Source organism: Sus scrofa, chromosome 14 (genome assembly GCF_000003025.6).
Source record: "Sus scrofa isolate TJ Tabasco breed Duroc chromosome 14, Sscrofa11.1, whole genome shotgun sequence".
Classification (NCBI taxonomy): Eukaryota; Metazoa; Chordata; class Mammalia; order Artiodactyla; family Suidae; genus Sus; species Sus scrofa.
The window spans coordinates 121,394,408-121,406,979 of record NC_010456.5 but is presented as its reverse complement, the minus strand read 5'-3'; the positions used below and the strand labels follow the sequence as shown (position 1 = coordinate 121,406,979).

Sequence of the window (12,572 nt, the reverse complement as noted above, 5' to 3'; positions counted from 1 at the left end):
CATGAGCTGTGGTATAGGTTGCAGACACAGCTCGGATCCTGGGTTGCTATGGCTGTGGTAGAGGCCAGCAGCTACAGCTCCGATTCGATCCCTAGCCTAGGAACTTTCATATGCCACGAGCGCAGTCCTAAAGAGCAAAAAGCTAAAAATAGAAAAAAATTTTTAAAAGAATGGCATCTAGTAACACTAATACATGCTTCTTTCTCACAGTGTAGTAATTCTTGAAGTTTTTGAAAATGCTTCAAACTCGAAATGTAATTTAATTTTTTTAAAGCAGCAGCACACAAAAATAAACTGATTTTTAAATTTGATCTTTTAGTCCATGAAATACAATAAACTCACAAGTAAATTACACTTAAGTTTGAAATTTATTTCAGATTTTCCCAAAAATCCATGAATATGTTTTAAAAGACTCATGAAGAACATTTTCTCTTTAGAATTTTAAGTATTCTTCAGTCCAATGAAAAAGATCTAAAAAACTTAAGGGAAATTTATAAAAACTTAGTTTCCAGGAAAATTTAAAATATTTTCAAAACTAATCTGAAATGTCCTATTAAATGCAATTAACAAAACATTTTAGTGTGTGGTAAAAACAAGAGTTTATCTCTCTTCTTTAAAGCAACACTCACAACCTGTCTAAGCTCCTCTTGTTCATATTCAAATAATCAGAAACATTTGAAGATTCTGAATATATGATAATTCTGCACTAGGTAATACCGTGCCAGAATAAGAGCCTGTGCTACAATTCAAAAGAATATAAATATTTAAGGAATTCATTAAATACTTTCACACTATTTACTGTTTCCCATACTCTGTCCAGTTATATAGTACTTTTAAATAGTTTCCCTATATATGATCCAAATATTATTAAAAATCAGGGGACTTCCCATTGTGGCGCAGCAGAAATGAATCTGACTCGTAACCATGAGGTTGCGGGTTTGATCCCTGGCTTCGCTCAGTGGGTTAAGTATCCGGCATTCCTACGAACTGTATGTAGGTCGCAGATGCGTCTCAGATCCTGTGTTGCTGTGGCTGTCTGCGGCTTACGCCAGCAGCTATAGCTCTGATTAGACCCCTAGTCTGGGAACCTCCATACGCCGTGAGGGCAGCCCTAAAAAGCAAAAAGAAAAAAAAATCAAAATATAAGTTTATCTCAGATGGTTCTAAAAGATAATAACCAATGTCTTAACAGTGATTTGTTTCTGGTTGGATTTAAGAGTGGTTTTTATTTTCTACTTTACACATTTTGTGATTTTTCTTTGTTTTTGTACATTTTTTAATCCAAAGAGGAAAAAAAAGGAGTTTCAAGGAACAAATACTAGCAATCTCTCTACACTGTGCATGGAAAAGCATCTTTTGACTCACAAATAGAAGTTTCCTGTCTGTGAAGCAGATGTATCCTCTAGTGAAAATCATATTGATGACACCACCCCTTTAATATGATACATCTTATGACTCATATTCCAAACTTACTAAGCAATCTTTTTATTTTAAATCTGTTTTCTTACATAGATGTCATGTTCTTGCCTACAGAGACATGAATTTTGTTCACTGATCCTTTCTATGAATGTTTATTAAGCACCTACTATATACTAGAACTATTCCAGGGACTGAGGACATAATAGGGAAAAAAAGAGACAAAATTCCTGCCTTTGTGGAGCTTATATTTTAATAAGGAAAAGATAAACAGATCAATATAAAATCAAAGTGAGAGTGTACAAGAGCTATAAAAGAAAACCAACCAGGATAAGAGTAAAAGTGTGGTGGGGGAAAGAGAGATTAGAGGTATTGAGAGTAAGTAGACAAGGAAAGTAACCCTGATGAAGTAGCATTTGAGGACACACTTGAATAATGGGAGAGGAAAGAAACAATGGGAATATTGGGTGTTCCAGGCTAAGTGAACAGCAAACAAGAAGACTCTGAGGCAAAAGAGTAGTTCGAAACACAACAGAGGGCCAGTGTGGCTGGAGAAATGGTTAAGGAAGAAAGTGGTAGGAGATAAAGTAGCCAGGAGTCAGATTCATTTAGGATCTTGCAGGCTAAGGTAAGGACTTCAGCTTTGACTAATAAGGATAAGAGTAGTGGTATAATATTACATGAATAGTCACTGTAAGTTATGATATGTACTGCAAATACTAATGGCAGAAGAAGAAAATAGCCAGCCAGCTTAAGATTATAAAGAATCATACTGATAACTATATTAAACAAAATGGTCTAAACCCTTCAATAAAGGCAAGATAAAAATGTATGTCCTAACCATATGCTGTCTACCAGAAAACATTTTAAATATATATAAAGACACAAAGAAGTAAAAGGGTGGAAAAAGACATGGCTATATCAATATCAGGTAAAAATAAAGAAAGATATGTCATAATGATATATTTTACATCAGAAAAAAAACTCTAAGTTTATATACAACTAATAACAAACTTTCAAAATAGAAGAAGCAAAAAATAATAACAAAGATAATGGGACAAAGATAAATCTACTATTATAGCTGGGTATTTCAATACTCATTTCTTACTAACTGAAAAAAATGTAGACAGCTATCAATAGGGATATAAAAGAAATAAATAATAATATCAACTAACTTGGAGTTCCTGTTGTGGCTCAGTAGTTAACAAACTCAACTAGTATCCATGAGGACATGGGGTCGATCCCTGGGCTTGCTCAGTAGGTTAAGGATCCAGCATTGCCGTGAGCTGTGGGGTTAAGTCGCAGTTGCGGCTCAAATCCTGCGTTGCTGTGGCTGTGGCATTGGCCAGCAGCTACAGCTCTGATTCAACCCCTAGCCTGGGAACCTCCATATGCCACTGGTGTGGCACTAAAAAAAAGACAAAAAAATAAAATTAAATTTTAAAAATGCATATTATCAGCTAACTTGACCTTGCTTCAAAAGTAATGGCAAAATGCATATTGAAGTGCATATAAAACATTACCAAAACAGACCAGATTTTATAAATAACAAAAAAAAATATATTAAAACATCTCTGAAATACTTGGAATTGAACAATGCACTGCTAAATAATCCATGGATTAGAGAATAACAAGAGATATTCGGAAAATATTTTGAACTAAATAATAGTGAAAATACAACATATCAAAATGTATGTGCTACTGCTCAAATAGTACTTGGAGGGAGGTTCACAGTTATGAATGCTTACATAATGAAAAGAAGAGAGGTATGAAATCAACCTTACAATTGAAATCGTCTTCAATCTTAAGACAAAGGACAAGAGCAGAAAACAACACAAGGGAAGATAATAGAAAAAAATAATAAAACCAAAATCAAGGGTTTTTTGGTTTTTTTTAAAAGACCAAGAGAACTGATACACCTTTAGCCAGACTTACTGATCACGTAGGGAGAGAAGACTCAAATGACCAGTTTCAGGAATGGGATATGATAATATATATTAGAAACTTTAGAAAAATAATAAAGAACTACTATGAATTTTATGCCAAATCAAATTTTAAAAAAATAGACAAATGCTGACAGATTCAAACTACCAAAATTCAATTGAGAACAGGAAACCCAAATAATTAACTAAATTAGTCCTTTAAAACCTTCCTAGGAAGAAAACCCCAATCCCAGATTATAAGACTGATGAATTCTTCTAAACATCTGTGTATTTCTACATAAACTCTTCTAGAATATAAAAGAGGAACACTTCTCAACTTCTCCTGTGATATGAAGCCAGCATTGCCCTGAGAGCAAACCATTACAAAAAAAGATAAGAAAAAAAATTACAGATCAATATCCATGATGACTATAGATGCAAAAAATCTTTAAATTTTAGTAAATTAAATCTAGCAGCATTCAAAAAGGCCCTACTAAAACGTATCTAACAGACATGCAAATATTAATAAGTCAATAATTTAGGTTTGTTTCATAAATTGTGGCCCTCTCTATATTATCCTTTGACTCACATTAAGGATGCTTTTTTTAAAAAAAGAAAATTTTTAAATAACTTTTATTCCTAAATTTATAGGGTTATTTTTCAAACATTCAGAGCTTAGCTCTCTAAAAATCACGGCAAGTCATACTAAAAGGCACATGTAAAACAATGTAATTAACAAGGTCTGGAAATACTTATCATACAAGCTTGAATACATTTAGGGATCTAGAACAGAATATACACTATTACATTACTTAAATTTATATTACAAAATTAATTCTCCCTTTCATTGCAAAGAAAATTTCAGCAGTTCTTCTAAGCAAGTGCTTCTGTAACTAAGCAACATGGACAAGAGTGTCTACATCCTTTGAGTGTATTGCATGCCGTCATTAGAGTACAATGACTGCCCTCTTTCCTACACCTTGACAGTGTGGGAAGTCAAAAGTATCCTCTGATTCCATCAGATCCTTCCAAGATGGTTCAAGAACTATTTTTTTCTCTGTTCTCTTACCTCTTCCTTTAGTAATAAGTAACAATCACTTTTTCAGGTTTTTGTTGTATAGTGAAACACCCGGCACTAACAATCCACTAAGTTAACAGTTCATTTCTAGGTCTGTAAGATTTCTTACTGATTTCCAGTCAAAAGAAGTTATTTATTAACAACTATGAATTCCCCTTTTGATTTCTTCTTCCTGCCAAACTAAGTTACTCACTAGCAGTTGTACAAAATACCCAAATGAGATCATTAAATAATGTTACCTGGACCATGAAAGCAACTGCAGCACCCCTGACAGTCCTGAGAGAATTTCAAAATTTTTAGAGACTAAGGGCTACAACTTAATATTTTAAAATGAGTAATAATAGTAATAGCTTCATTAAATTCACTTCAAGCCACATTTATTGAAAAGCTACCTTTTATTACCTACAAAAATTCATAGAAAATTGTCTAATAAGACTTTGTTGTACAGTAGAAATCATTACAACATTGTAAATCAACTGTGCTTCAATAAAACTTTTTAAAACAAGGAAATTATATAATAGAGAATTAAAATCTCTAAGGTTTTTCAACTTTTTTAAAATTGCTGATTCTGTTCTTAGTGTTTATATATTTTATTATATATTAATTACATATTACTTGACAGAAAATACAACTGCAGTACAGATAGTAGGCAACTGATTTTGTTTTCAATAAATGTTAAGAGTTATATGGGTTAAAAAACTGTTGTTTCTAATTTCTTATATATATAAATGCTGCAAGAGTATTTTTTTAATGGCTAAAAATGATCTGGGTTCTCAAAAAGGATACAATTTAACATAGCAGATCATTCTAAGATAAATTCACACAGAATTGTACATGGTATAAATGACATAGCATTTTACTGTACAAGACATTTTTTAAAAAAATATTCCCTCTAACTTAGCTGTTTTAATATAGTAGGAAACTTTAATCTTAAATTAGCCCTTAATTCAATGAAGGAAAATAAGTTGTAGAATATTAGTAAGAAACTGATGAAGTTTACTTCTGGGTTCAAAGAGTAATCATTCCCTTTCTAAAAGAATAAAATCCTTTAAAACTTCATTGTTTAGAGTTTTCTGAAATAAATTAATTATTCAAACTGACTGCCTTACCTGAAGGCCTCCACTCTAATCACTCAGCACCCCCAGCCCCAAAAAACTTACAAAAGCACATCTTTAACATGAAACTCAAAGAAACCAATAAAGTTGGATGGGGTGGGGGTGGAGAAAAGTGGTTATTTACTGTTTTCCCTCTGAAAACATGATTTTTTGAGTGTCTTGGTCTTCAGTGAAGAGTCTCTTTCAAGATTTAAAAATGGTGAAAGGAGCTAGGGGCAGAAAGAATGGAAGACTGATCTAAAAAAGAAAGCAATGACTAAGGTTTCCATCTACCTACTTAACACAAAAAGAACATTTACTTCATTTCTCCATGCCTTATACAAAAGGAAAAAAGTAAATGTACCAAACGAAGAGTTTTCTTGGCTACTCTCTAGTATGTCTGGCTCTTCATATGTCTTTCAGTATCCTTTTACTATTTTCTGCCAGGTTCACCCATGTGAATATGCATCATTAGAATCAAATCACACGGCACTAATAAAGATGCCATTATTGCTTAAGCAGACGGGTATTTAGATTTTAAAATAATTTCCCTATAAAGGCAGCAGCACAGCTGCTAAATTCCAAATATGTTATTTAAACTAAATAGTAGGTTGTTTCAAAAACTTCTAATGTCTCATATTCCTCATATATGTTGCTGAACACAAACTGGATGGCAAGACTGAAAGTGGTATACTCAAAAAATAACAGAGGAGTTCCCATCATGGTGCAGTGGAAACTAATCCGACTAGTATCCATGAGGGTGAGGGTTGGATCCCCGGCCATGCTCAGTGGGTTAAGGATCTGACACTGCCATGAGCTGTGGTATAGGTTGCAGATGCAGTTCGGATCCTGCCTTACTGTGGATGTGGTGTAGGCCAGCAGCTGTAGCTCCAATTTGACCCCTAGCCTGGAAACTTCCATATGCCATGAGTACGGCCCTAAAAAGCGCAAAAAAAAAAAAAAAAAAAAAAAGCACTTAATGTGCATAACAGGAATCTAATATTGTTATATTAACAAATCTATAATGTGGATCTAATACGTACAAATGGAAGTTTAACAAAATGATAATTAACATATATTTTGAATTACAAACTCTCTTGTATGGGTTTCAGCAGTAAGTCAAATTACATTAAAGATGTACAACACTTTTAAAAATGTCAGATTCCATTTTACTTTATCTTGGTGCTGGGTTTTCTGAGAACATTTCCCAAAAAGCTCCAAATTTGTATGTGTGTAATTTAAAAAATAGTAAAGCCAGATCTGCATCACAGAAAATAACTATTTCTGTCTTTACAATAAACAACAGCTTTCAAGAATTAAAAACAAATCTATCATAATTATAGAACTATAAATCAAAAACATACTGAGATACCACTTCACAGTCATGGAATGGCTATAATAATAAAGACAGATAATCACAAGAATGTTGAGGATGTAGAGGAAATGGAATCCTCATATACTGCTAATGGGAATGGAAAGTGGTGCAGCCAACTTAAGAAAACAGTCTAGTACTTCCTCCAAAGATTAAACATATGACTCAGTTATTCCATTTCTAGGTATATACCCAAGAGATATGAAAACAAATGTCTACACAAAAACTTGTACACAAATGTTCACAGTTATTTTTTAATAGCCAGAAAATGAAGATAACCCAAATGTTCAACAACTGATAAGTGCACAAATAAAATGTGGTATAATACAATGGGATATTCAGTAATACAAAGGAATGATGTACTTATACATGCTACAACCTGAAAGAATTTTGAAAGCATTATGCTAAGTGAAAGAAGCCAATCACCGAAGTATGTTGTATGACTCCATTTATATGAAATGTCTAGAATAGGCAAATCTACAGAAACAGAAAACAGGTTACTGTTTGCCTAGGGCTAAGGGTAGGGTGACTACCAAAGAGTACAGTTTCTTTCTGGGGTGACTGAAATGTCCTATGGTTGCTTATGATACTGAACAACCATGTGAACATGCTAAAAACCACTGAAGTATATATACTTCAAACACATGAATTGAATGGTCTATAAATTATATCTCAATTAAGCTGCTGACAGCCTCCCCTCTCCAAAAAAAAAAAAAAAAAAATTCTACTGAAATAACTTTCAACTATAGCTACACATACACTTACCCAACTTATTCTTTAAAAGTACAGATCCCCTGGACCAGCCAGACCACTAAATCATAATCTATGGGATAGGGCTCTTCCAGACTGGTGGGGCAGTATAGTGATACTCAGGTTTAAACTCTGATTCTGCCAACTTCTTAGCTGTATGATCTTCAGAAAATTATCTCATCTCACTAAAATTTCAGTTCTTTCTTCAGTTCACTGAGGGAGAAGTATCTATTTCATTGGATCATCATAAGAATTCAATGAGATAATACATGTGAAGTATACATGTAAAGAATAGTGTATAGCATAATATGATATATTGTGCTCAGATAATACCTATTCTTATTATTATAATTATGTTATTTTTACTTTATTTTTGTGTTCCCTAAAAGGAAACATAATACAGACTTCTGCCATGTTTGTCTCAAATTCATGCATCTAAGTTAGACCTTATAAATCTTAACTTATTAAAAATACTGTCTTATTTTTAGGGGAGTTCCCATCGTGGCACAGTAGAAATGAATCCAACTAGGAACCACGAGGTTGCGGGTTCGAACCCTGACCTTGCTCACTGGGTTAAGGATCCGGTGTTGCCGTGAGCTGTAGTGTAGGTTGCAGACATGGCTCGAATCTGGTGTTGCTGTGGCTCTGGCATAGGCCGGCAGCTATAGCTCCAATTAGACCCCTAGCCTGGGAACTTCCATATGCCACGAGTGTGGCCCTAAAAAGACAAAAAAATATATATATATAGTCTTATTTTTAAAAGCAGTTTACTTTCTATCTGATCCCCTGCTTGGAATATAATAAATGACATTTACAAAGTTACTATTTTTATAGAAATACAGAAATTACAAGAAGACAAACTTCAATGTCACTAATGGTAGGAGGGTACTCATTAAAAAACAAATTTAATGGTTATTTTTAAAATTACAAACTTAGGAATAAAGGTACAAATATTAGGCAGCCATAAATATCAACCATTTAGATAAAATTTGCCAATTTTCAGAAATACATTCACTATTTAGCAAAAAAGTTGAATCCATATGCTCAAGAACAAAGTAAAGAAAATTTAAAGTCCTATGAAACAATTTTTTTTGGGGGGGGGCTTTTTAGGGCCCCACTGGGGGCATGTGAAAGTTCTCAGGCTAGGGGTCGAATCAGAGCTAAAGCTGCTAGCCTCACAGCCTCAGCAACGCAGGATCCGAGCCCCATCTGCGACCTACACGATGGCTCATGGCAACGCCAGATCCTTAACCCACTGAGGGAGGTCAGGGATCAAACCCAGTGTCCTCATGGATGCTAGTCGGGTTCATAAACCACTGAGCCATGACAGGAACTCCCTGAACTAATTTCTTAAGAAATGTATGATCTTAATTCCCAGGTAGTTTGATAACATCTCTACAGAAAAAAAAAAGAAAGAAAGAAAGAAAGAAAACCTTTAAAGAAAGACTTGCAAGTGAATGAAAGCCACTGCTTTAGAATGGAGTGTTAACACATCCATAAAACAAGAACAAAAACAGGAAATAACGTTTTATATTTCTATATAAAAAGTCAGCATTTCTTTCTCCAGCTTATAATTCTATTCTACAAAAAGCTATACAAACAGGTCAAATTTGACTGAATCTGGTACAAGATCAAGTCATTCAATAACCACATTCCTATCTAAAGACATGGAAAGGAGCATTCCCACTCAAAATCCTATGGCTATCTCAATATCTCATTAATGTGTCATATTTTATTAGTACAAGTGCATTGTCTGAGAAAATCAATCATGGATTTTCTAAGTATAATTAAACCAAAATTAAGATTTTAAGTGTCTGGTTAGTTAAACAGAGTAGAACACCATACCTAAAATTTAAACTGTATTTTTCAAAGCTAAATACAATTTCTAAGTCCCCCCCCAGAATATTATCTCTACAAAGCTGCACTGCTTTAAAAGTTTTTTTATCACCCCCTGTAAGACCAATGTTTAAAGCAACAATGTATTTAATTAACTTGTTTTATTCAGAGCTTGCCTTTCACACAAAAAAGGAAACATTTCTTTAAAAGTTGTATAATCAGTTTTTATGTGTTTTAAACTCTCATAAAAAGGCCCACAAAGATACCACCTTTATCAATTTCTCAAAATTGGTTAAGTCAATGGTTTACTATATTCCACAAGTTTCTGAAATAAATTTTATAATTAAAAATATCAAAACAACTTATTTTTACTGACTTGTTTATATATGTATATTTCCTATTTTTTATCGTACTAACTATCTGTGGAATGTCATGTGGTACAGCAGTTAAGGATCCAGCATTGTCACTGCAGTGGCTTTGGTTGCTGCTGTGGCGAGGATTTGATCTCTGGCCCAGGAATTTCTGTTTGCCACAAGTACAACAAAAAAGAACAAATCAAACAAATAGAAAATTCCTTTTTAGTACAATTTAGCTTTATATATAAAGACAAAAATGGAGTCTACCAAACTACTAAGTGTTGCATTTATTATAGCTGACTTTTCTACTTTCTGTATTCTTAGATTGTTTTTAATGAACATATTAGCACTTTCAAAATAATAAAAAAAAAATTGTCAACTTTCTTATGAAACTGCTTCTTTAGAAGGCTCTGAAATACCAATCTTTTTTGGTAAATTAGGTAGAAATGTGACATGAATTTAAACAAACACTTTTTCAGGTAAAAAAAAAAGATGTCAGAGAATGAAAAAATGTAGCTTGACAGTATCTTTATATAATTATATTTGTAAAGACTTTAAAAATATATGGTAACTAAAAAATTAGGTAAAAATTTTTGTTGAAAATTCATTTTTCCAATAAAAATAAAAGCAGATTAGATTTGTGTGAAAAAGGCCCAGTTATACCTACATTCTAACTCACTTTCTAAGTCTATAAAATATAATTTCAAACTGTGTACTAACCATTAACACTTATTAAAGTAAACCATGAAAAAGACAGAACTTAGAAACCAGTTGCTTTTAGGCAAGTATCAGATATGGAAAAGCACTCAAAATTATTTAGCATAACAAGTACTACTAATAATAATAGTAATCCAAGGCCTCTTACCAATTTCAGCAGGTAGTTGTTTGATTTTGTTCTCTCGAATGCTAAGCATGCTCAGTTTTGACAGGTTTTTGATGTCTTTTTCCACAGTAGTTATACGATTAAAGCGAAGGTAAAGAGTGGTGAGAGAATCTAGCCTGTACACCACTGAAGGAATTTCTCTCAGTTTATTATGCCGTAAATCAAGCATCCGCAGCTTCTTCAAGTTATCAAGAGAGTCAGGCAAACTGGTAAGTGAATTTTCACTTAAAGCCAGTGTCATGAGATTTACTAGACAGCCCACTTCAGCTGGGAGGGACTGTAATTTGTTGCTATATAAATAAAGTTCTGTTAATTGAGTCAACTCTTTGATTGATGATGGCAATATGTGTATAGACCTCTTGGATAAGTCCAAACGCATTGAATTCTCTTCCCGGCATTTGTTGAGCTCTTTAATTACCTCTGCATTGCTAGATTTCTTCCTAGTTCCAGGTGCTGGATTTGGCCGTTTGATCGTATTATCAACTGAAAAAGCCACTCCTGGTTGGGCAGCACTGGAGTCCTTCTTTCCATCTTTGGCATCTTTCCCTTTGGTCTTAGGTTCTTTTTCTTTGCTCTCTTTCCCAAAACCTCCAGAGGCTTTTGCCTCCTTTTCTCTTTCCTTGGCTGATGGTACTTTGGGATCCTTCTCTTTAGAGTCTTTTTCTTTTCCTAAACTACTACTCATGATGACTCAAGCCTGGGCAAAAACTACATGAACTCTTTTATTTGCCAACAATAAAAGCTGGAATTCGAAGATGAAGAGACAAAGATCCTATACAGTCAAAAAAGGTGTTGGCTTGAAGAAGTAATCACCATGGAGTAAGAGCCATCTGCTACATGTTGGATCTAAAAGCACTATGCTCATTTCTGATAACTCATTCCAACTGGTAAAATGGACTGGTCAATCAATGATTCATTAGAATTCCTGAAATGTAATAGAGAGAGAGTATTAAATTACTTTAGATTATAATTTACATTCAGTAAATGGGTTCTGAAAAACAATCTTACTGACAATTTTGCCATTTTCCTATGATTTGATACAGTAAATATCTACTGAACACCTTCTACTTTGCAAAATCCACTGAAAAATGATAATAATTAACAAGGAAAGCTCTATCTTTAAGGAATTTACAATCTAATAGGAAGAGATGACAGGTATACAAGTTACCAAAGTACAAAAGTTTATAAGCACTAAAAAGTGGGAGAAATCACAACAGCAGCTAATATTTGAGTGCTTTCTACACACAAGCACTATTCTAAGGAATTTACAAAATTAATTCATTTAAATATATATAATAGCCTTTTGAGATAATTTCTTATCATTGTTACACATATAGGGACACTAAGGCACAGAAATATTCTTAGGTAACTAGCATTGTGACCTTGGGAAAGTAACAGAGCTATGAGTACAGTGTAGGTAGTATTTATCCACAGCCTACTACACTAAAATTGCTCTATCTGCAGCTAATTACCAGATAGTCTCAGGTAACAGGAAATACTTAAAAGGCAATTATTATAGAATAGAGAGCTGTCTGGCCAAAGAACAAAATGAACAAAGCAAAATATGAATGGAGAAGAGCAAATAAATTCAGGAAAAGGGGCTCTAAGGACCACTTTTGAGAAACAGTAACAAAGAGCCATCTCTATGGTATCCATATTCTAGGAATTGAAAATGCAGCTTTTTCAGTTGATAGTGAGAAAGATTAAGGTTCTAAAAATAAATAAGTACACTGGTAAAATGGCTGACCAAAATAAAAAATCCACAAAGATGAAAAGGCAAGGAGAGACAGAAATGAGAAAGTACTAGCCTAGTAAGATCTACCCTTGGTATAAGACTACATCATAATCTTAACATGTAATAATGA

General features: G+C 33.5%; 1 protein-coding gene across 4 annotated transcripts in view; it reads right to left on the bottom strand.

Annotated features, from left to right (window-relative positions):
- The window catches only part of SHOC2 (SHOC2, leucine rich repeat scaffold protein), a 96,207-nt gene that overhangs the window by 37,165 nt on the left and 46,470 nt on the right, over positions 1–12,572 (bottom strand). For all 4 annotated transcript variants that reach the window (XM_005671457.3, XM_001927493.4, XM_013983728.2 and 1 more), the window contains exon 2: positions 10,690–11,632. In XM_005671457.3, the coding sequence (XP_005671514.1) occupies positions 10,690–11,392 (703 nt within the window). In that variant the 5' untranslated portion in view covers positions 11,393–11,632. The remainder of the gene's footprint in view (positions 1–10,689; positions 11,633–12,572) is intronic.